General features: G+C 43.6%; 1 protein-coding gene across 21 annotated transcripts in view; it reads right to left on the bottom strand.

Annotated features, from left to right (window-relative positions):
- Positions 1-25300, bottom strand: part of EIF4G3 (eukaryotic translation initiation factor 4 gamma 3) — a 154542-nt gene that overhangs the window by 21985 nt on the left and 107257 nt on the right. For 14 of the 21 annotated variants that reach the window (XM_084494678.1, XM_084494679.1, XM_084494662.1 and 11 more), the window contains 10 exons: positions 18204-18292; positions 16005-16254; positions 13244-13401; positions 11982-12107; positions 10724-10834; positions 6608-6778; positions 5389-5586; positions 4519-4665; positions 3997-4233; positions 1627-1731 (listed from right to left, as the gene is read on the bottom strand). In XM_084494678.1, coding sequence (XP_084350804.1) covers positions 1627-1731; positions 3997-4233; positions 4519-4665; positions 5389-5586; positions 6608-6778; positions 10724-10834; positions 11982-12107; positions 13244-13401; positions 16005-16254; positions 18204-18292 — 1592 coding nt within the window. The remainder of the gene's footprint in view (positions 1-1626; positions 1732-3996; positions 4234-4518; positions 4666-5388; positions 5587-6607; positions 6779-10723; positions 10835-11981; positions 12108-13243; positions 13402-16004; positions 16255-18203; positions 18293-25300) is intronic. The other 7 variants (XM_084494663.1, XM_084494674.1, XM_084494673.1 and 4 more) reach the window with 1 other exon arrangement.

Genomic DNA, 25300 nt, shown 5'->3' with positions numbered 1-25300 from the left:
TGGTTACTGCAGCACCACAGGTCAGAGGTATATACTCTGTGTGTAGGCTATGGTGTGTATATTGGTGGAGATTGAAGGCTGGAGTGAGGACCTGGCTTTGGAGAGACATGCCTGAATTAAATGCATATTAACCCCTAGCACATCTCCAGCTTTCCAGTCTTCCTAGGTCAAGGAAGAGATGAGCTAGAGGGGGGCTGCTGTTACTCTCAATGTTTATTATTGACAGTGTTCATTGGAACCCTTCCTCCAAGCTTGAGGAAAAACATGAAACTCTGAAATTTAGAAGTGACTGCATTTTATCTGGAGATGGTGCTTTGTCACTCCAGGGATTGTGATGGCTAAGAAAAGAATCCAGCAGAGAGGTGGAGATGTGTCTCTGCGAAACATTTCTACTGCTTGATGTGTCTATTCAACCATACACTTCACAGATCCATCTATCCCCCAAATTAACCAGACTACCTCTTAATCTTGCTACAACTTCAATACAACTTTTGCTATCATTATCTTTGCGTACCCTGTAGTTGAAACAGTGATTTCAGTCTGTACAAACCCCAAAACAGCCATTTGAGGTAAGAGTAAAACCCACTCAGGGCTTCAGTCAAGTGCTGTCTTGAGTCTAGTACTGCTAAAGCCACGCTGCTACCAAAGTACGTGTTGTAAGGGTGAAATTACAGCTATTTGGGAATGTTTGTGCAAGCTGCAGTCCCATTTTCAGCTGGCGTGCAGACACCCTTCACTGAGACCCCAGGTCTAACACCTTGGCTTTGTTCAAAATCCTGGTGGGATTACAAAATGGGCAGGCCCGTGCCTGCTCTGTGTGTTTTGACATCTGTGGACAGGGTACTTTCTACTCATCAGTTATGGAGTTTGGTGTGGACCCACCATCACCGCACTCTGACAAGAGCACAGATTCCATTCACTTTTGTTTAACATGGTATGGCCAGGAAACACCTAGCAGATGCCTACCTGTAGCAGCAATACAGGCTAATATGGGGTTATTGCTCTACACAACGCGTGTTGCTATGAAGAAGAGCTCTCCTTTGTTTTACAGCCACACTGACCCCCCAATTTGTGGGGTATGCATCCCACAGTGCTTTGGTCCCATCAGAACAAGTTAGTGCTGGCAGGGAACAGCTACACCCCAGAGTGCACAGGAATGACGACAGCTAGGCAGTATGACTGGCAGATGGGAGCAGAGGGGCTGCCGTGGCAGAAGAACATCCGAAGCCTGTCGTGGGAAAAGGGCTCAGGCATGTCTGCTGTAGTGGGGCTGGACTGGTGTTATCAGAAGCTGTTGTGTGCGCATGTCTAACAATAAGATGAACCGAAACACCCAACAGTATTTTACCCGTCTAACAACTTAATAAAAAAAATAATAATAATAATTAAAAAAATGGAAAAAGAGACACTCCTTATTAAACAGACAGGCTTCTGGGATGATAAAGGGCACAAATCTCCCCCTAACATTCCTGTTAGGAATGGTTATTCCTGTTAGGAATGGAGTGACAAATAACATTCCTGTATGGAAGTTGCTGTAACTTCCATAATCCCTGATCTTATGTCAGTGTTCTTCTAGCCTAGACGTGCAAGGGAACATGCTCTGTTATTACTGGAGTTGGTACCTACCAGCCTTAGGTCTATTACGTCCTGAAGCATGAACCGAATCCTTGAAGATGTTTTCCTCTCTTTCACAATCTTCTCCATCTGATTAAAATACTGGTCCATGCGAGGCTACACAAGAGAAATGTCATTGTCAGTGTATCTTCGAAGACAGTGAACATACTCCCTGAGGTGGGGAGTCTGTGGGCTCAGTACTATAGCACCTCCATGCCAGAAGCCCAGCTGGGGATCCAGATCTGCTCCCTGCAGAAGGTGCTTTGGGGTCTTGTATGCACCCACAGGCTGGATTTGAGTGTAATGCTCAACTGCATGAGTCTGCAGACACCTCCTTCATTCAGCACACACTTCCATTGTATTTTTAATTACTCAGATTATCTACACCCTCTGCATGTACAGAATAAATTTGCCATACATTAAAGAAATGGATGTTCATTTTTTCTGTGGCACAGTGAAGCCGACCTTCTGGCTAGCTGCCACCAGTAAGAGGAGTCCTGGTTCTACCTATCAGCTCCCCCTTTTCGTACCAGCAACACGTGCTCATCTCAGCCCAAGAAAAACTGGTTAAGGGAACTAGTCACAAAATTAACCCTGCAGACACTGTTTCATTGCTTTACCCCTGAGCCATCTCAGCTGGGGTCAGGCAAAAGAAGGGGGGGGGGGGAAGATGCACTGCCTCTGTCAGCAAGCAGCTGTTTAACAGGCTCAGCTGTGGTACAAAACCCCATGAGCACTATATACCATCTTATTTATGCCTTTTCTTCCAAAAAGTGATGATGTAATGAAAACAAATCTTCCCTAAGACGCAAAGTACTATTATTACAGAAGCCTTCACCAGGTCTAAATTTGACTTGCCAGGCTCTAAAAAGCCTCTTTGGCTTTTTTAAACAGCTTCATCTGTTTTAAAAAGTTTCAGGGCAGTTTTATAAAATGTTTCCCACTCCCTTCATAAAGAACCTGCTAAATCCTTTTCTTTACACTTAAACAAAGTTTCAGCTCAGCAAGCGAAGGTTTCCAAAGTTAGGAATGATGGGAAAAATATTTAAAGTGGACATTTTCCAGAAATTTTAACAACATTTTAGCTTCAATACAAATACGTAATTAAGTGTCTCCCTCATTAATAGAAAATAAAGGATTTTCTCCATCTTAATAGAAATAACAACCCAGATGGACAGGACCCAGGCACCTTCTCACACCCAGAAACACGACATCTGAAAGCATCTCCTTGCTGTACACTGCTCCTGGCTGCACCGAGCTGCAGCTCAGGGTTGTGGAAGCAGCCAGTGCACCAAAAAAGTTCGCTTTTCCTCTGTTTCTGTGCTATTAAAGACTAAAACATTGTCCAGGACTTATCCAACATGACCTCAGCTACTGCTTAGAAGTCAAACCCTGTTTTCTTCCCAACGCATCTGGAGAGATTTAAATCCCTCTTCTGGCACTTTCAAACCTGCATCAACCATGCACATGCTACTACGTAATGATGCGGGTATTTAGCCTGGGGGATTAGTGGTGAACTGCAATTTTTTGGTCAACTCTCCACAAAATGGCTTGAGAAACTGTTTCTCTGAGGATGTCCTATGCAGATCAGAACTGATCCACCGTGATCCCTGCAACCCAGTGCACTGTAAGGGAACTCCCTGCCCTGAGCAGCTGAAAACAATTAGCTCCGTTTGTTTCCAGAGCTGAGTCCAACTGATTTCTGGCAAAATCCGCAAATGCTTTTTCATCCCATGCCTGGCTTTTGCAAAGGAGAAGCAGATCGCCTGTGCCAATAGAAGCTCAGGGAGTGCGTAATGCTCTGTGTTACACACACATTTGTTGGGAAGTCAGGAGAAGGATGCTGGAGCAGTGCAGTTGCAAAACAGCTGTTTCACTCCAGCATAGCTGGAGAAGATGATGCAAAATAAATGCATCTGCCAAATTTCAGGTGGGGGTTTAAGACAGCTAACAAGGTGGTGTGTTTTTTAGATTTAACGTGGAATAATACATTCAGCGGTAGAATTCCTGGGTAATACAAATCCTCAGCAGCAAAGAAACCACTTTAATGTTTTAGAAACTACAGATAAGAAGCAAAATCTATTTGCAAAATGAAGCACGGGGCATATGTCAAGCACGTTTAGACTATGTGCTTGGATGAAATACTTGGAAACATGTAATGATTGGATTACACCGTTGAAAATGGTACAGAGTATTAGAGAGGGACTGAGAGGGGGGAGGAAGGCCAGGTAGTGATGAAACATCCACGGAAGAGTGGATGACTTCCTCATGCTGTACAAATATTTGCGAGGAAAAAATAAATTCTCCAATAAAAACACTCCACACCCATTTTTCCATCCCCTGCCCAGCCAGCCTCATTACTCCTTTCTGATCCTGCCCTACCTTTGCTTTCTCAAAGTCCAGGTCCTTGCCAATGGTAGTTAGCAGGCGGCAAAGGCACTCAAGGGACTCCTCATCGTGGTTTTTCAGCAGCTTTACCACGCAGTCATGCATGATTGCCTCCGTCAGCATTTTCAGTTTGAAAAGCTCGCCAATGAATTTTATATTCCCAATGGATCTCCGTCTGGCTTTGTCCTTGGCTTCTTCCAGCTCGTCATGGAGCCGTGTCTTCTCCTCTGGCTGTAAAACAGAAAAACAGCTCTAAAGAGCATGTTCAAAGAGCACAGAACTCTTCAAAAGAGCTGGTTTTACAGACCTAGTCACTGGTGTCCCTGTTTGCTCTTTTTCTCCTAAGAACCAAAAAGAGCTTATAAATACACTAATCAAGGCAAGTATTTTTAATTACATTCAGCCAAAGTGACAGAATGAAACTCAGCTTCAATATTCCCCCCCAGTTGACTGCCATCTTCAAAAGGGATCCTTTTCAGAGGGCTCTGAGAATTTATGGGGAAATATACCACTTACAGTGGTAGCAGCTTCAAGCTCTTTCTGCTTCTTTTCAAAGACATCGTCGTCAGCTTTGTCCTTTTCAAATTCCTTCTGGCAGCGGTTTAACAGCAACTTGCGGAAATTTACTGTGCTCCCAGGTTTGTCTGCCATGGGCACTTTCAGCTGTAGGAAAAGGAAGAACATCAGCAGAAATACAGCTAAACTCTACGTACAAGCGAGATTTGTTATAAGCTATCCATTACATTTTATTATGTACTTCATTTTCAGCAATGCAAGTTTGCAAGGCCATGACAGTTAAGCAGCATGTCATGATTTCCAGCGGAGTTTTAGATTCCATATGTAAAGTCACACTCAAAATTTGGCTGACGCCACCTCTGCCTGGAGACAGATTACATTTCCATTCATGGAATCCTTTAAAAAGGCCCACTGCTTAAAAACGCTGTTATTACACACTGAAGACCACGAAGCTATGCTCCTTCATTGTATGGCATAGCAAATCATCAGCTGGGGGAGGAAGGGGGTGTTTTGTCCCAAGCAAGCATCTGAAAGTTAACTGTCCAAAGCTTGGCTCTGCACCTTAGGCTTCCCTTTGAAATGAGAGGGAGAAATTGGACTACCAAATGTGACTCATAGCATCTTGCGACCAGGCACAGCAAAGCGCTCGGTGCACTTGACTCCAAAAAAAGCGTTACTCCAAGCAAAGCCTGCCATGGCCAATGAATGTAGAGGAAAAAATCTGTGATGTAAATTATTTTTATTCATGTTCAGAAACTACCCTTTAAGTCTGCTCTTGCTGCGTTTATATTACTGCTTATCAGTCCTCGGGGATAAGATGCAGAACGTTTTCCCTGAGGAACTTCCTATCTAACTTTGGAAACCTCTTACCGTTACAAGACATCTGCACATGTTTGCATACGCCACAGAGAAGCTTGGTTCATCAATAGCCTTCTCAAAGACCAGGTCGATGACTCCTTTCAGCCTCTCTTCTGTATCTACTGTCAGGTCTGTTACTTGCTTCATAAGCTGATTGAACATCTGGGGTGTCAGCTTGTTCAAGATGCTTCGTACCTTGCGGAACAGCTCCTGAATGACAGGACAACTTCTGAGTTTAAGCACAAATCAAAGAGGCATAGGGTGGCTTTGAGCAATGAGCTAGGCATTTTACAGGTGAACAGAGAAGATGTCCTGTAGGACTAGGATACTGAGGTACATAACCACACATCTGCGTACAGTTCAGCTCCAACCATAACTCAGCTACCGGCTGCTACAGATCACAGTTCACAGTTGCAGTGCTGTATTTTTGGAAATGCCCAAGCACTTTTTTTCCAAGCTCGACAGAGGCACAAAGCCTTGCTGTCACCCAACTGAAATATTCTTCTCGGTATCAATTTAGCTATGAAATATAAATTAATATGGGAGTGGTCATCATCTCTCTCAACCAGGGGCAATCAACTTTTTCTATATTTAAGGCTTTCTTTTTAAAACTGTCCTGATGATAATTAGGTCAACAAGGCTGCTGTTAGCCCTGGGAACAGAATTCTAGTGTCCTTCACGACTACCTCAGCTTATCCTACAAATTAGAATTTTCACCACCAGGCAAATACCTCTACCCAGAGAGGCTGCCTCACAGAGGAAAGGAGGGGGAGAAAGACAGAGAAAGCTTCAGAGAGAGCATGGTTGGGTTGGGCAGGTCAAGCTGAGGGAATCTTACAGAGGAACCTCAGTACTGCTGAGGTTCAGCACAGAAATGTAGTCTAAAAGGGGATGAAAAGCAAGTTCTGTGCTGGAAGTCTGAGGTTGTTTGCTTTAGAATGGAGACTGAAATATTCTACTAAAACAGCAGTAGAAAAAACAGCTCTGGAGGAGAGGTAGTAGGTTGTCTGGTGTTCCCTATTTAGACTGTCTTAATATACAGGACTGCCATTTAAACACTGGGTCAGGAACAAACAGATGAAAAAAAAAAAGATACAGGTAGGGGAAAGCTGCGATTCAAACTGGAATTCATTGCCCTTTTCTACTGTCTTACACAACAGCAAAGGCAAATGATCACCTTTCCTCTGTTACAGACCGCTGTACTCTCAGAAGTGCTTGCTCACACTCTCACCTGGGTTTTGACATTTTCTGGGTCCTCGGTTTGATTTTCTCTTTTCAGGCTCGGCTTCCAGGCGTTCTCTGCCTTCTTCAGGTGGACATCCTCTTTTACACACACAGTGATAATCTTCCTGGGCTCTCTCCTCTGGCCTGGCTGAGATCTCCTCGGTCCAACATTCAACAACTAGGACAAAAACATTCCTTGTTATATCCCCTTTTAAACTCACATCTTGATAAATGTTCCAGGGGCACAAGCCAACATATGCTGATGGCAACATCAACAATCACCAACTCATCCTATGACTTTTAGGACTCCCTCCAAAGCAACCCGCTGGTCCAGGTTTGTCAGAGGGAACGTGGAGACACCAAACATGTTTCTCCCAGGCAGCCTTTCCTGACACAGACGTGGGATGACCACTGCCTTCATGGCTCTGCTTCCACACTTTGGCGATGCCCAAATGCTACTCAAGCGCTGTGGAACTGAACCCAAGTGACCAAAACAGCCTCTTGAAAGCCAGGAACTGTGCAGCTCACACATTATTGCAAAGAGTATTTAAGGATTAAATCCTCACAGGTTTACTTCAAAAATGCCATCCCAAGCAATCAGGTAGTGATTGATTAGCAGCTCTGGCAAAAACGCTAAGTTTTACTGGAGCTTGCTTCAAACAACAGAGATGTTTAAGATGGGAGTTACATAAAACACACTAACAGAGCATCAAGGGCTACTCCTGCACTAAGGAAACGCAAATCCTGACAGGTATGGGTCAAACTCTCTGTAGCTTCACAGAAGAAGAAATGGCAACATGGTACTTTGTCTGAAACAGCATCAAGTAATTCTCTGCAATGCTGTATTGCTCCTCCTAATTAAGTCAGACCTGAAAAACTCCTGAAACCAGGGAATTTTTCATCAGTTGTACTAGTGATATGGCAGAAGGCACCCACAAACTCCCACCTCATAAGCTGGGATCTTCTGATTAAGGACTGAACGTATCAAATGTTGTACTGATGTTATTTTTCACTTATGTGCTCGTATTTCTCAACTAATTTATTAGAAATGTCTTACCTCAATGCAAAAATTAGCGCAATAAAACTCCATTATCAAAGCCTGTTATTTTCAACAGAAGTAATTAATCTCTTCAGTGGACAGAAGGCAACCTCTACGTCAAAGATTGGGCCAGTTAAAGCATTTATTTGTTCAACAGAGTGAACAAGCCAGCATCAGAGAGGCAAAACCATCTCAGTTACTCAAACAGCTTCACTGAATACATGGGCAAAGTGCTCTCACAGCTGGTGCCTCACATGTCATGCATCATCCCTTAACTGACTTTGCACATCTGAAAACAAAACTCCACCCTCCTTAGGCTTATATATGCAATTTGAAACAGTGGGCTTTGATGAGGTAAATGTGTGCTGCTGCTGAATGCTAATGAACATAATCACCATCGCTGCTGGAGTTCTCTTGGGCTTCATTATGTGGTAACAGCATCAAAACAAAATGCTGTCGGAAGACAACCATCTCGTGCCAGGACACGCTTGGTACACCGAGGCGAAGCACGGAAAAGGGACACATGGTGCAGCATGTCAGCATGCTGCCCTGGCACCTGCCCTGCTGGAGCACACAGACACGAGCCTCAAACCTCTGTGGGTACACATCGCAACGGTAAAGGAAAAGCCAAGTCAGTCGCTCCCCAAAAATCGACAGTGCAATGAGTCTGCAAGTCATGCGAGCCTTCACAACAACTCCAGACGGACACCTTCCCCATACAGTCGTCAGTCACTCCCTACAACCTCTTTGTTTCCACTGAGAACACCTGCCCCTCAAAAGACACCGCTGCGATGCAGTGAAGTCCTGCATCTGAGCATCGCCCCTGTCTTAATGCAATTTTATGCAACTTGCAGCCACTTGTGCTGCCCAGATTCACACCGTGCAGCAAATGTACAGCCATGGAAAGAGGAAACGTCCTTCCCACTGAAGTATCAGACAATAAAGGAACAGAAAAGTGGCCAGCTTCCGCCATATGCACTAGACATCATTATACAACTCCTTGTCTGCAAAAAGCTCAGGCTGGCCACATGCCCTGAAATTCAGAAGGTTTGGGCTAATTTCTGCCAGGGACACGGACAAGGCCAAAGAGGGGCAACCTGCAGCTGCCCCATTTCTCTTGCACAGGGGTAACACTGGTCTGAAGGACCTTCAAACTACAGCCAGGCTGTAACGCATGAGGAGAGAGAGGCAGAGGCACGACTCTTCTGTGGGGCATGGGTCCACACAAAGCCAAAGCATTTGCTTTCTGAGCAAATAACACCTCCCTGAAGGCAACGATTTTATTTGCCTTGCAAAATTGAACGATGCAGAGACCATTCACACCTCTCCTGAACATCAGCATGTTACAGGGGGAGATGGAGATTGTCCTCATGGCTTGCTCAAATCTGACTGCCTTGGAGACCAGACCTTTAAATGCATTAATAAAACAAAAGCTTTATTTAAGATTATGTTCTTTTTTTTGTTTGTTTGTTTGTTTTACTGTGTGAATAAACTTGGTTCAAACTAGCTGAATGTTTCGTTAGGTTTTAAAAGCAGCGAACAGAAGCCTCCTCTGAATGTGTATAAAATAATATACAAATCATAAACTTTTAACAGAAAAACCTGGCTTTTTTTTTTTTTTTTCCAAATTTACAAAGCAGCAAGTTAAAGAGGCATTTGAGCTCATGCCTGGCCTCCTTTTCATAACCCAGACCAAAAACTAATAACAGTTCTGTAACACCTGTGATTGTGGCACTACAGCTTGCACTGAAATAATATTTTCCACCAAAGGCATGGAGAAGTGCTTACCAGATGTTACTACATTAATCTGAATTACCTGTCTTCCAGATGAACAGGGGAAAAAAGGAAAGCAGAAAGACACGGACAAGTCTCCTGCTGAGGAGCCAAAAACTCACAGCAGCAAAGTACGACCTGGTGCTCTCCCTCATGGTCCGCCTCTGCTCTTAGGATACAGCCATAGTAATGTTTTAAAAACATCCAAAAAACTAGAGAACTGCTGCTCCCTCTAAGTACAGTCTTCAAGAGCAGAAAGTGAAATTGAAGTTAGATGCCAGAAACAACTGCCTTCCAGGGAAGCACAAGAACCCAGGCGACTCAAGTTTCCACCACCAGGGACTTTTATGAGCCATCCCAGACACCTGTCAGGAAGGATAAAAGCAGACACATCCTGCCTTGGCGTGCAGGAATGGACTGCTCCTCTCCAACCATATTTCTCTGTTAGCATCTTGTCACCCAACTCTCTAACTTCTTCTCTACATCAGAACATGTTTATTAGTTGTATTTTCTTCCTATGTAACGATACTCCTTATGCTGTTTGAGTTAACATGTGTTAGTTCTAAAAACAGTCATACAACACATTTAATGAAAAAGAAGGAAGGAAAGACAAAGCCAAGGAAGCAAAATAAAAGATTTTCACGTGCCGAAAGCTTGTTAGCACTAAGCTGCTTGACATTATTTCAAAGGCAAGGAATAGGCAGTGGGTTTAATGGTTTATGAGCATGGCCTGTGTAGAGGTGGAATGACCAAGTGGACAGAGAGCATACACGCAGATTTTGCCATGCTTTACAAGAAGATAACATCTGATTTTGTTTGGGGCTGAAAACCCTCTCATCCTGTAACAACTGACATCACAGGACAGCAGGCTTATTTAATAAGGTTACCTTCCACCCCTCCTCGAGGAAGATGCAAAGAAAGGCTCTACTCTTTAAAGGCGCAAATGTAAGATGTATGTTATGTGCTGAATGCTCCAAATGAACGGGGTAAGCAGGACTTACCTTTTCTCCCCCTTTCCATAGGTCTGCAAAGTGCAGACCCCTCGTGGATCCCGCTCAGGCCAACGTCCCAGCATGCCCTCAGCTGGTGATGTCCCACCCACCACTGAAGACTGCCTAGAGGGGTACAATGCAAGTCTTGTTTCTTTTTTTTTTTTTTTTTCTTTTTTCTTTTTTTTTTTTTTTTTAAACAATGTTGCACCTTTTTGTAAAGTTTTCTGCCAGTCGTTCTTTATCAACAGTGGTCGTTATGGAAAAAGACAACTCTACAAAAAGGTGCAAAGATGGGGGGAGGGGGGGGGATTTGGCTTACCCCTATCGGCAGGTTCCTCAATGGTGGGTGAGGCGAGACCAAGAGAGGGCATGCTGGGGAACCGCACCGAGCCAGGGAAGGCAATCCAGGGTTGCTCTGCACTTTGCAGGCCTGTGGAAAGAGAAAGAGCAATAGGGATGTTACCAAGGTGCCAAGAGGCTCGGGACATTCAGCGCATGAAAGGACAGAAGGCGCCGGAGTACAACCTGCAGCCCACTGTGGAGTCGCTAAATATAGGAAGCGATGTCGACCTCAAACAGCATCAAAGTTTCAGGACCGGGTCGTTCTCTGAGACAAACCGTGACACTGAAGCTACTTGAAGACACAGACGCACACCCCAGAACTGAGGCACTGGCCACAAGACCACTCTCAAACCAGAAATATTACATCAACTCAAAGTCTGCATCGAAATCGCTGCATTTGGCTCCGAGCCTCCTGGAAATCTGCACACTTGGAAGTCAAGGTTATTTAGCAAACTTCTTTGAAATGAGCAAATTTGAAAGGTAAATAATAGATACTTTATTAGATGTATCCAGGTAGATAAATTGAATGTACCTAGAGAGACGAATGAGAAGTGATTGCACCTAACTGAGGCAGCTGCTGTTCCCCAGCTGTGGCTGACCTAGCCTCTCGGCAGGCACCATGCTGGGGGCACCCACACACCCAGGACAAGTGATGGCACAGGCAGAAAGTAAGAATTCACAGAGTTTGGGTAAAGCCAGACAAAGGGCAAAGACTAGAACGTAAAAGGAAAGCAGATGAAAAGACAGGAAAACTAGGAACAAAGTGATCAAAGCAAAGCAACAAGTAGAAGCATAGAGAAAGCAAGAACATCCACTTTTTTAATTATTATTTGGTTTGTTAGTAAAACCTATTTGCTCTATTGTCATTTTCTATGAGGCAGACTAATGTGAAGATACATGCTGACACAAAGCTCATGTCATTGTATGAATTACGTGTGTTCGCACACGTGCCATTGCCAGGTCCACAGTATGGAAATGTTTCCACACCTCTCAAGCAGGAAAAGGGAAGGAGGAGATCAAACACATTTAAGACCAATACATACCAATGAAAAACGTCTGCAATGTTTTTCTAATTTGCCTACATTTTGACAGCCAAGAAATATCCCCTTTGCATTCAGACCAACAAAACCAGAACCAGTGGAACATTGGAAAACGCCCAAAAACGTGAGGATGGACTTCATCAGTGCTTCAACAGTAAGGCCAGTTCTTAAATTAGCAAGCTGGGGAAAACTCACACTTCCAGATACGTTTCTTCCACCGGAGGTTTGCCTCCCAAAGTCGGCAAAGGCTGGCGTGAAGTCTGGTCCTCGAGGCAATATCCGAGGGTCCAGAGTTCTCAATGGCAATTTTGGCTGATTGACCTGAGTCGTGGAGCAGAACAAACAGGGCGTTGCAGCCATCACAAGCCTACAGACAATCTCTGCTAAACAATAATATTCATATTCAATATCTAAACCAATGCTTTTAACAAACCATGCAAGTTTTTTGCATCCCCATTTACACTAACATACACATTTAATTTAAAATATCTCCTACACAGGTGACTGTTGTGGAAATATGTGGAGCTCAGAAACATTTGAAGGCTGAACATGACTTATGGAAGATAAAATTATGCCAACACAAGCCTGTCTTCTGCAATATGAATGTAATGGTCTTGGTTCAGGATCACAAAACTGCCACCTTCCCTCAAACAAATGTCTTCTGTGTTAGCAAGACAGATGGCTGACCGAGCAAAGGCAGCTCAAAAGCAGACTGAGCAGTAAGAAGCAATCACGGAAATCTAGTAGGTAGATGAAACCATTTTGGGACCAAAGCTGTGTTTAACAATTTGCCTGGGCATGAAATTCAGAGTAGAAATGTTTCTGCACATGAGAATTGCCTACATGCTGATCTGTGCTTGAATCTTAAAAGTGGTGGTTACGTTCAGATCAATGAACTGCACCATTCTGAGATGAGAACAGGGTCTTGGTGGCAGCACCTCCAAAATAACAAGTATTTCTATAAGTACAGATATACAGTGGAGAAAATCACATCTGTAATAAAGCTGGAAAAGGATCACAAATGTTTTTGAGAGCTGAGGTTTTAATGATCTTTTATTAGATCAGCTCACAAATACTGACACAACTGTTTCAGACCAAAAGAAGAGTTTGCCTGAAAGCTTTCTATGCTTTCTAACTGTAGAACTGATCTAATAAAATACACTGCCTCTCCCTTCAGTCTTGCTTTGCTAACATCCTTTGGTCCTGATGGCTATAATACAGCATTTTCAATTTTATCAACCCCATAAAACTTAATCCAGGACAGAAACCATTAAGAATATCTGTGCTTCAGTTTTTAAACCATCTGTGCTCCTTCATTAGTCAAGACCTTTTATTCAAAGAATTTTGTGATGCAACGTGAGCCAAGTATTTACCCTTGCCGATAAAATTCTGCGTCAAAAAGGGCAAGGAAGCATGCATTAGATATCTTTGTTCACTAACAAAGAGACTTCACGTACCTGTTTTATTGGCTCTCCTCTCACCTTGTCGAGAACCACATCACTTATGGGAGGCAGCCCTTCTGGCTTTTGGATACAGGCAGGCATGAACTGGAAATCCAGCAAGAACTCCCTGTCGTACTGCTTCTTCCCGTCCGGGTCCAGAGGCTTCCACTGCTCTATAATGAAAGAAGTTGCTTGAGGTAACTTCAGAGGTAACAAAAACCTCTGCTCTCAAAGACACGTTTCTGTTAAATCCAAAGGGAAGAGATTGCTAACGCTGCTTAGGAAATTTAAATTTTAACTATGAGGCCCACTAGGCAGCGAGGAGAGGAACACATCACGTTAAAGGAACACAGAAGATGGGGAGCACCCAGCCAGCTCCAGCAGCGGCAGCATACGGATCTAATAACTAACTCCAGTTTTAACTCCAACTTTCACTCTCTCTTGTGACATGAAGAAAAGGGGATGATTCAAGTTGCTGGGTGAAAATGAGGAAATTTAAGCAGCTATTTCTGTATAAAAAGGAGCAATAAAACAATGGCACTAATGTGGTTGAGGAGAGGGCCATGCACAACAAAAAGATCCTTTGAAAACATTGAGCCTTTGAAAACCCATCGTGAAAATAATGGTGGAAACTGAAAAAAAAATAAATAAAATTCAAGAGTTGCGACTTTCCACCCATTTATTCTGAGGGCCTTCTGGGAAGGAGAACTGTAGTGTGGTGACAGAAGGAACCTTGCCTGATGCAAAATGTAAACCTACAGCCTACGTTTCAGTGCAAGGAAAATTAGCATCTGGTAGCCTAGAGACAGGATTTTCTTTGCTGGCTGTGCAGTTTGTTTGAAGTTAGAAAAGAAAACATCGACTAGTTCATCAGCCAGGTTGACCAGTCAGGCCCCTAAGTGGGAGGCATGTTTTTATCTGAAGGAAAACATCTGTAGGAGATGCTGCCTTTGTATTTCACTGATGCCAAGTGGTGGTGTTTTGCATTTAATCAGCCATTCAGGTTTGCTGTTACGGTTTTCTCTTGTTTCTTTATTTTGGTGTCTGATCATCAGCTTTAGGTCTCTGGGTTCTCAGCACCCTTGACACTGCAGAGGCTGCAAACGGGAACTTATTTCAAGCCGTGGGTTTTATTAACTGGGAATGAAAATACACAAAAGTAATTAATTTTTTTAAGCTCTTTGCACTGTTTTTCTTCTTCTGAGCTTTGTGATTAAAGGGTGCAGAAAACGATTTGGCTGGCTAGCCATGCTCCAGCAGCTGAATTCCCGGCCAGCTGCCCATCCACCGTGCCACACCACCCTCCATCTATCATGGAAAAGTACCGACAGCAACAAGAAACAGTTTATATGTACAGCTTCCTTCTCCTGGAAAGTTCTTCACAAGCTGTTCTAACGTGAAAAGCAGCTGGGAAATGTCACGAGCAGGCTTTCGAGATATTCAGTGAGTGGAGAGACTGGGATCAAACAAACAAGTCCTCCTACCAAAAGGCAAAATCCCAATCTTTAGAAAGAGCAGAGCTGAAATTGAGGATTATTGCATCAAGTGGTCAGCTCTGCTTTGCAGCACACACGTCTGATGCACGCTGCTTTCCAAAGGATCAACCCAAGCCCTTCGGCTAAGTGGAAGGACTTCCAGACCCAACCGAGATCACTCCGACTGCATCGAGTGTTTCAGAGCCGTGGCTGATGAATTATGGATTAACTTCAAGATGTGCTTAACTAACGAACAGGTAAGCTATCATAAGTGTGTGGTAAACTATCAAGAGGCCTCTGTGTTTTCTCCTAACAGTACAGCAGTACAAAATTAATAAAAGAAAAGCATCTCGGGTCCTTGTTAGAACAAAGCAGTGCAGAAATAACCGTACTGTGATCACTTAATGGTGGTGCCTCTTCCCAGTACCTTGTCTGCCAGGCTTTCAAGGTCTTTCCTTATTTTGTTTTATACTCCTAATTTCTAAGGCTCCTAAGAAAATGACTTAATTTATTTTGAGGAAGCTCCAACTGAATAAGAAATCACTTAAAAATTGGTAGCAACTGAAAAGTAAGATGGTCTCAAGGTCTCTTTAATGAGGTGAATTTATAGAGGTTCAGGCCTCTGAATTAAATATCTTAATGAATAACAAGAAAATCCCTTAGGTAGGCTATATCCAGTGATAACCAGCAACAAAAACACAAGTGTCCTTTGAGTCCTCACTTGAATTATTTTATTCAGAAAAACTGCATGCCCATAGTTCAAGAGCAGAGCCAAAACCAGGCACTGTTTCTTTTCTTTTTCTTACGCTTCCAGAAATCTGAAGGTTTACAAAACTGTTTAGCCTGGTAATTAGATGTATACACACATGTTAAGTACACAGAACTTGCAAAGCTTTTATTTAAAAACTGTGCCTGCTTATGCACAACTTCAGGGATTGTTCTCAGCTGGTAATGACAAGGGAACCGGTTCACCATCATTTCCCATGTACTGCAGCCAACATCCACACGTACAATAAATTCAAGAGATTGAGGATTTTCCCTTCCTGTCACGCCCTGTTACCTTGCTCTCCACTTCTCTTCATTATGACAAGCGCGAGGAAAAAAATTTTCCTCCTGTGCTCCCCCAGAAGGTCTCTCAGAGCCTGTATTTTTGTGAATCCCAGCAGAGCTGGACGTGATGAAAACACTACACCCTGCACATCACCACTGGAAACATCCCTCTTTCCATGGGTAAGATACACTGCACGTGAGCAGTCCTCAAAGGAGAAAGGCACAAAAACAAGCAAGGATGCAGGATTTACCTGGCTTATACTGGTACGTTGGCCCTTCACTGGAGCTCTCTGTGCAGCCTGAGTTTGCATCAGTTCCTTCTCCCTCTGAAACACTCTCAGCACCGTTACGGACAGGTTCTGCTTCCTGTTCTCCGTTTTCTTCCACAGGTTTCACTTTTTTAAGTTCAGAGGGGTCTTTCTCCAGTTGAAACCCATGGCTCATTTTATCCTGTTCAGATTCAAGTACTTTGTCACCTGAAAGTTCCTCTTCTACTTTAGACTGAAGCACAAACAGAAAGAGAGGTTACATTAAAAACCCTACCAAAATTTGAGGCATGCAAAACGGCTCTTTGTTTGTTCGTATGGCACGTCTGTGTCTAACGGGAACATATATACCTCTTAAACAGCGCTGTGTAGATCTGTAACAACACACAGAATAACCAGACCATTCACCGATTTGCTCCCAGGATAACCCACTGGTAATCATTAGTGCAAATGAAGAGACTTTGCGTTATCCATGAAGTGCCCAGTGCCCAGCAGCTACGGGGATGGAGTGGCAGAGCTGGTAAGCCCTGCAGCATTGCAGCCACGAGGAACAGCTCACAGTCTGAGCCTAGGAAGACCACCTCTCTTCTCCCCTCCTGAGCTGCTCTAAAGAGAATGCTGCACATGCTTGGGGAGGGGGGGGGTCCTTTCTCTAAACGTAAACTGCTAATTGGAGCAGATCCCAATGAAGAAGGTAATGTAACATGCAGCCACAATTCTGCGGCTGCTTCAGAAAAAGCAACATTTTCTATAGTGTCTCTTGCTGTTAATTTTGGAGCTCTCCAGGGACACAGCCTTATTCTGAATTCAGACAGGGAAGGTGCCAGGAATGCCCTTCTCCTGGGAGGAACTGCAGCACATCTAACCATTAAACAAAAGAAATAATTAATCTGGGATGCTCCAGGAGAGGCTCTTGAGCCTTTTGGCCCCTTACCTAAGAGAACTGCATCCTAAAATGCTTTTTGCAGGTTTTCAAGGTAAAATGGTATGATGTTCTTCCACGTACATTTAGCATTGGTGCGAACACCACATGGCCCAAGAGATGAAAATTCTCCAGCAAATGACAAAGGAAACGCACAGAGAGAACCTGCTGGCACAGCCCAGCAACACCCTCTGCTCTCTGGCTTGAAAACAAGCACAGGGATGCTTTTAATTTCCTTGCAATACCCCACCATGAGCTCTTCTGTTGACCACAGACCAGCCGTTGCACTGTGATACTTCACATGCAAGTGTTTTAAGCATCTCTTTTCTCCCAAATACAGTGGAAAGCACATACTTGTACACCACTCATTACATGTAAATTAGCCTATTTGCTGTTTCAGTGGAGAAACTGCAAACACTCACTCATAGAAGGATGAAGTACTGTCCACTAGACTCAGGATTTACTCTGCAGCACCATGCTTTTGTAGCAGATAGATTCCACAGTGTTTGTCATAAGGGAAAGTTATGCAGTAAACAACAGACGAGTAACAAAGAAAACCTGGAGTAACGACCTGGCCAACATCGGTTTTCACACATGCACCAATACAGGGCAGCCTGAATTTTTAGTTTTAGTTTTTGTTGTTGTTGTTTTGTTTTAATTTTATTTTTTTTTTAATTTTTATTCTCTTATCCCCTTTGTGATACATTCTAACACCAATTTTACCCAGGACATTTAAACAAGGAGGTTCCTCCTGAAACATCCCTACCAGAATGGCAGCAAAGGAGATGTTCTCAATTCATCTAACTACTGGCGAGGTGGTTTTTCAAGGAAATATCAACTTTTCCCAACTTCTTCATCAGATGGCCATCAGGAAAACACCATCCTTTGGCCATGACATCACAATGACACCTCTGTGCAGCAAAAGAATCTTCCAAATGTCACCACCATGGCCTTGGGGTCCCCACACAATGCCCTTCAAAGGATTCAAACCCGTTTTACCTGAGGACAGCAGTTACAACTACAGGTTCTTGAAGGTTGGAAGTGGTTCATTCTGGCAAGAATGAAGAAAACTTAGGGCTTCAACAGGGGATAGATGAAAACCAGTTATCTAAGGATGCTGGGGAATATCACAGTTCTCCCTCCCCAAATTCTGCCTTGGTTCCTTGTGAGAGATCGAGGAAGCAACGTGCCTAAAACAACCTTTCCATGAGAGCAACATCATCGTCAAATTTGGAAAAAAGGAAGACTGTGCTCCCTCTTACCTCTGTTTCTGCCTCTGTCACCTCATCAGTGGCTTGGGTCCGGTCTTTTGGTTTCTTCCACATCTTTGGTGCAGTTACAGCTGTTTGGGCTGCAATACAAGTGTATGTCTATTACCACACCAAATCGTATGGAACACACGGGCGATGTGCTTCCCTCTTGTGTGCTGGTTTTAACCATACAGGAAAATGAAGCAGCCACAGCCTTGCGGAGGATTCAGCTTGATATAACCACTTTTTGTTTCAATGCGGTAATAACAAAATCGTTAGAGAAACATTAAAACAGGATAATTGTTTTATAAGCTGCTCATTCAAGCTCAAAATGGTACTTCTGATAGCAAGGAGTTTACCAACACTACAAGGATCATGTAGAGCTAAAGAAAACCTTCAGCAACTGATGATTTTTTAAAGATTAGGTGCTGGTGCGGAGCAAAGGTTGTGCTCGGCATATTTCTCTCAAGACATATTTTAAGAATTAGCTATTGTCTGAGCCATAAGCATAAACAAGCCCCAAATCCTAGTGTCTCAGCCACAAGAACAACTCCAATCTCGCAGCTCTACTCCAGCAACCCAGCTCTCCTGAGCTGGATTTATATCTCAATTTAAAAGCAGGTTAACAACTCCACTGTTCATTAATTTTCCTGGCCAACTGATTCAAAGAAAATACCGTATAATATTTCAAAGATCAGCAGTGATTTACTCTAATCAGTTTTTTCCCCTGAAGGGTAAAAGAAACCACACAATATATTAAGAGGAGAGAAAACCATTAATCCAATATGCTCGTAATTTGTTGCCAGTGTTACCGACTTAAATTCTGATACTAGGCACATATGCATATTTAACAGAGTGTAAACAGAATTGATTTCATGATTGAAGTTTACTGCAAACAGATTTGCAGCTCAAGCCTTTGGTTTGTAGCAGACACTATGGAAAAGCACCGTGTGCATGTATTTTATCAACGTAAAACAGAATTTGGAAAGGCTCTTCAGCTACGGATAAATGGAAAGAGCAACTGGAGACACTTAACAGTAAGTTTGGAATTGCAGTGCGATTCTTCGTGGGCTTCCTATGGGCAGAGAGGAACTGGGCTCTGCTGCCTTCCCACGGCCCCAGGTACCCACCCCGTGTCTCAGTGCTCACAGGGTTTCGCTGTTTTGAGGGTGACTGAGGGCTTGCAGAAACATTGTGGTCTGAGAAATCAATGCACTCAGCACCTGGTCTGAACACAAAGTGCATCAGAAGCTATCTTCACTGATCAGAGTGCTAAACACTATAAGTGAATGTTAATAAAAACAGAAGTATAATCGAAATATTCAAACATTATCTGGTCATTCACAAAACTTGGGCAATAAGGCTCACAGTAACATTATTTACAACATTAACAACACTGCACTAAAGAGAAACACGGTTCCTATTTACAACCAGGACAACGCGGAGCATTTTCTAAGGCTCCTTTTAATGGGGGATGCGAAGGGCCTTTACGAAGCAGACCAAACATCCCGTTGGAGACACCAAGCCACCTGCTTCGCTTGCACAGAGGTTTGCGGGGAGGTGGGAAGGAACCCAGCCCTCCTGAACACGGCACCAGCGAGCAACCAGGTTCCCTGCAGCTCCCAGGGGAAGACAGAGCCAGCCCCCCAAAATGGCAGGGGGTTGCGAAATGGGTTTGCCTTGTGCAACAGGAGGTTAGCTTTACAGGAAGATCACATTTCCATTGAAAGTGTACTGTGTGTGCACCACAGCATGTTGGTTATTCTCACCAACACCACCTGGAGTGCAGACCTGAGCCTGGCACCAGCCACAGGACTCCACACTGGCAAGAACCACTGCGATTCAACCATGCACAGACCAGGTGCTGCCACGGCTCCAGGAATCCAAAGTGGCCACTAAACCAGCTGGAGGAAAGCCAAGGAAGCCCCCTGCTTTTCCAGAGTCAGCCCATGGCTGCAGGGCTGGTGCCAAGGTAGTTATTTCTTGCCCGGGAAGGCTGTCCCGTAGTTCTGGGGAATGTCTTCAAGAAGGGTGCCACATCCACCTGTGTTTTTATCGTGCTGGCAGCAGGTGACAAGGGGAAAGATGTGACCGTGCACAACAGTGACCTAAACACATGTGGATGGTTGCAGCCCTGTCTGAAGTACAGGACAGGATTTGTTTCTGAAGGCAAAGGGGGGAAAGAAGGGGAAAAAAAAGTTGTTTTTGGTAATATGTGCTATACAGAACAAATCATGTGTTGCTATAGGCAAGTAATTTAAAATAATGATTATCAAAATTGAGCAGTTATGCAAAGAGATCTGAGAACTGCAGAGCTGCATAGCTCTGAGTGCAAGCAACTGACAAACTCTGCATTTAAAGTTTCTCTCCACTCAAGCTCAAACTATGCACAGGGAACACCCAGGGTGCAAACTAACATTTCATTTTTAAATGCACAGCAATAATCACAAGTTAATGGGTTTTGAGTTGGCAAAGGTTTGGGGCGTTTTCTTCCTCAGCTGTCAGGCAGTCAGTGTTAGTATTATCGCTTCTCAGTGGTTCGTGTTTTTCACCTTTTTTTTTTTGGCAGAAGAAAGACGTATAAAGGACATGATCTGTGACTGGGCAGCACAGACATCACTGAGTTTTTCTTTTTTTTTTTTTTTTTTTTGAATAACTTGTGCAAACCTTCTCCTGCCTTGGGGCTGCACCACACCAGGATGCTGGGGCACAGCAGCGGCCCAGGACGAGACCTGCAGCCTCGCAGCCCCTCGCTGAAACACATCTCAGAGCTGGCTGGGGTACAGAAGGGAGAGCAGCAGACATAGCTCAGTATTTCCCCTCTTAAAACAGTAGACATCAGATCAGATTTTTCTGTGAAGTTGTCCTTTCTGCTACAGGAACTGACTCAATAGGAGAATTTATGCTAATTTATGCTTAGTTAAGGTATCCTAGTTAAGGTTTCTTGTGCCTAAGAACCAAAGACAGAAGAGAGCAGTTACCTACAGAAATCTCAGGGATAACAAAAGGGGCCCATGCCAAAATACCAAAACCACACACAAAAACCCAAAACAACCCTGCCAAACCCAAAGCCTCAACAGGACAAGGGCACAATCTGTGCTCCCTGGAAACTGAGCCTGGCATCAAACCGCAGGGCACTTCCCTGAGCCATAGAAACACCAAATGCACGTGCCCAGCTCTGCTGCCCAGGAAGGTCTCCAAGCATTTCTGGTCTCTCTTGGAGAACTGAATTCCTTCTCAAACACAGGTCCCCGTTTGGCAGCACTCACGCGTTTCCCGAGTTTGTTCTCGGGCAGCTCTGCGGTGTTAGTGGGTAGCCTCCTCCCAGAGAAGCACCACCAGCAGCCCCAGCATGCTGCTGCTCTTCAGCTGCACTTGGCTAGCTGCTGGTTACAAGATCAGAGATGGCAGGAGTGAAAAAAATGATCTAAATTATGAGGTTGTCTCATTTTGATATGCATGCTAAGTATTGCCTACTTCATTCCTTCTGTTCTTTTAATATACAAATATATATTTCGATATTCACCTTTGATGTTATAATCTGAGTTATAAAACGAGCACAATTCCATCTCAACAGCAGCGTTGGCACTGATGGGTGGGACCAAAACTCGACCGAATGAAACCTTCCATTGCCACAGCATCACCAAGAGTAACAAAATCCCTCTTTCCAGGCTGTCCTGGGCATTGCTACCCATGTCAAAACCCCTGGACCCAGCAGCGCTTGCACATTCCTGGCTGCCTGCCCTGGTGCTGGGCAGTGCCTGTGGCAGGGGGCTCAGTCCCCAGCCCCCAGCCGAGACAGGGCAGGCTCCTCACCGGGCCCCTCTGCTGTGGGTGCCAGCTGCTAAACATAAATGAATACCAGTCTTTTTTTTTATTATTATTATTCTTTTTCTCTACAGCCAAATGTGCCATTAAAAACAAAGCAGAGACACACCATCTCCTTACAGCTCATGGGAAAGAAAATATATTCCAGTGGGATATGGCATAAAATCAAGGAAAAGGCAAAACCTGATTTATATTTCCAGTCCTCCAGTTTTGGGTGCTGGAGATATTTCTCCAAGATATTTCCAATTACCGCCCCACAGCGCTTGTTACAGACTCCACAACTGAGAAGCACAGGGGCTTGCAGCCAGTTGGGCTATTTTATACTGAAATCCTTCTCATAAATTAGCTCTGCAAAAGAAAGTCCTTTGAATTTCAATGCATATTAAGTTCTTTTAGCTTCCTATGTTCCTAGGAGTTCTGCCTGGGACAGACATCAATTTTCCTCTTTGCTTCTCATGATAGTCTTGATAGAAAGATTACATCAAAGGCAGGCTTTCATACCATGTCCTAAAGGCTCCACAGCTCTGGTAGTGCCTTTTCCTTTTTATTTTTTTTTTTATTTTTTAATAAATTCTACTCGACCAACATTTTTTTATCCTGTTTTGCCCCCTCAGAAGCGCTGGTCTCTCACTGCAGCCAGCAAAGCTACTTGAGAAAAACAGAATTTAGTAACAAAAGCAACTGTATGCCATTGATGACTTATAACTGGAACAATGTTTTTGGTAAGGATCTCAGGCTGAAAACTGTGTTCCTCTCTTGATAATATCTGTTGACTTTTTTTCTGGCAATGGAGATGAGTGGATGTTGTTCCAAACATTCGGCAAAAGAACAGCAGCGAGAAGCGATGCCTGGTGTCACACAGTGCACGCAGGACAAAGAACTGCAGTGCCCAGCGGTTCAACGTTCTGACGCCCATCAGCTCAACCCCATTTTAGAGGGGATAAGCAGGACCAACTATGACAACAGGTCAACAACAACATTTTTTTTTTTTTTTGAAAATCAAGCCCTGATTTTCAAAAGCTACTGTTTCAAGATGTTTCATGAGCTACTCTGCCTTGCAGACTGACCCTCACCACCACCCCTAGATTACTACTACACTGCAAACAGCTTGAAACAGTGAGAAAGTTCCCATAGCCTCAACAACATGTGAAACGACCGAGAGCCAGGACCAGCTCAGAGGGCTTACAGAATTTGTCAGTCACGCAAGCACAACCACAATTCAAGGCTCAGCTCGGTGAATCTGCTGATTTCATCATGGAATGGAGCTAGAGATGTGACGAGCAGTCTACAGATGAACCAGCCAGCGTCAGGTATCAACATCCCTAAAATTGCTGTTGTCATGATGGAGCCTAATACAACTTAAGACATTAAGAGCAGACAGAATATTTTGTGTGAAATAGAAAAGAGAGCCAGGCACACTCTAGTTTCAGCAAAGTACAATGAACACACCACCAGTGCCCCTGTAGAGATCCTTTGACCTTGGAAATGCAGTGGAAATCTAAAGCCAGTGCAAAAGAGCGAGCACAGTTTCCTCAGATCACAAAAGGGTCAGCTTTGTTCAACTCATCTCTTGCTACAAACACTACAGAATTTGTTTTCTTGGACTGTAAAAAAGAACTTCTGGATATTAGAGATGCTTCTGTGGTCTGAACATATTTGCTTGTATCTATATACAGAACTTGACAGAGAAAAATCAAAGTATTGTTTTTTCTAATGGTTAGAGAGCAGAACGGCGTTTTCTGTGAAGTGCCTGAACAAGCAAATAATTCCATCCACCCCTGAAATGCTGCCACCTCCATCACAAAACACAAGATACGTTTCCAAGTCTCAACAGTGCTGCCCAGACTCTTCAGAGGGGGGGTGGATTAATTTCACGTTCAGGAACCCCCAAGTTTTTCGGCAGGCCAGATTATAAGCATGAAAAGCAGAGATCTGGTGGGGCAGAGCAGCTAAGACGCTTGTTTTTGCAGAATGCCAGGAGTATCTTAATAACTGTCCGTAGCCAGGTCATTGATTTAGTGCCTCCTGCAGCAGCCAGTGCTTCCTGCAGCCTGGAGCCCTCTGCGCCGTGCAGGACGGGTTCAATACTCACTCAATAACAAGTGCTGCCTCCTTCACTTCCTGCAGCAATTGGATTATTCTTAGAGGTCTCTGGTCTGAGTAGCGTCCCAGTCAAATCAGATCAGCTACCATTAAAGGGAATAAAGCAGTATGATTTGTAGCTAACAAACTGCTCTGTAATAAGTACACACTTCTGAAAACCCACACGGTGTTGAAAGCCCCAAAGAAATATTGCTAAAAGTCACAGAGCTCATGCTTACCAGCACGTGTTTGAGAAGTTTCCCTTATTCCAATTTCTATCTTATCTCCATAGATCATAAAAAAAGCCTCTTAGTCTTTAGTCCAAGGGAAAAAAAAAATACAGCCCTTCCTCCTTGCTTCTAAAGTTCAGCATCTGTATTTTCCAGTGTACTGGCAGAGACGTGTAATTCCTCATTCTGCCTAAAAGGATGCCTGCATTAGCAGTCACCTTCAGGTTATGTTATTTAAATCTCTCTTCCTCTCTCCAAGAAAGAATTGTAAAATTATTGCCCAAAAAAGGTTGGCAGGGAAACGCAATACAGTTATGCTTCATTACAGGATGGGCAAAGTACAAAATCCTGACGTGGAGAGTATTTTGCTTTCCTTCAAGTACGGAACTTCTACTAGTAATCAGTCTCGAGTGATATTTCATGCGACTTGAGAAATGTTTGTTTCCGTATTGCAAAATCCAATGTATTGGCTAATGCATGCTGTCTGGTCTAATGGTATTAGAGCATTAAAATTAATCTTCTACATAATTAAAAACCCCAAACGCTGCCTTTTTTTTTTTTTTTTTTTTTTTTAATTTAAACCACAGGACACTATAAAGCAAGCAATAACCTTGCAAGCTGGAACCTGGCTGTGTAAAACCTTTTTTTACACAAAAAGGCCCATTTCTCTGCTTTGTAAGGAAATTAATTTGGGTTATGAAGTATTTCAGATTGAAGAACAGTAAGTGCTAGAGGAGCAAAATGACCTGAGTAAAATAAAAAGAGAAAAGAGATTAACAGAAAAACAAACAAACAAAAAACAAAACACACCAACCTATGCTTGGTATAGTGAAGGGATTTTTCTGATCTTTTCTAGGTAGGTATTGGATTCTGTTTAAGATACTGGATCAGCAAGATCCAGCGTATTGATCCTGTGCAGCATTACACACAAACATGGAGCCAGGCCAGCCTCTGCTTTTCATTTAATTT

Source organism: Aythya ferina (genome assembly GCF_964211825.1).
Source record: "Aythya ferina genome assembly, chromosome: 21".
Taxonomy (NCBI): domain Eukaryota; kingdom Metazoa; phylum Chordata; class Aves; order Anseriformes; family Anatidae; genus Aythya; species Aythya ferina.
The sequence above is the reverse complement of the archived record's forward strand: the minus strand, read 5'-3'. Positions and strand labels throughout refer to the sequence as shown.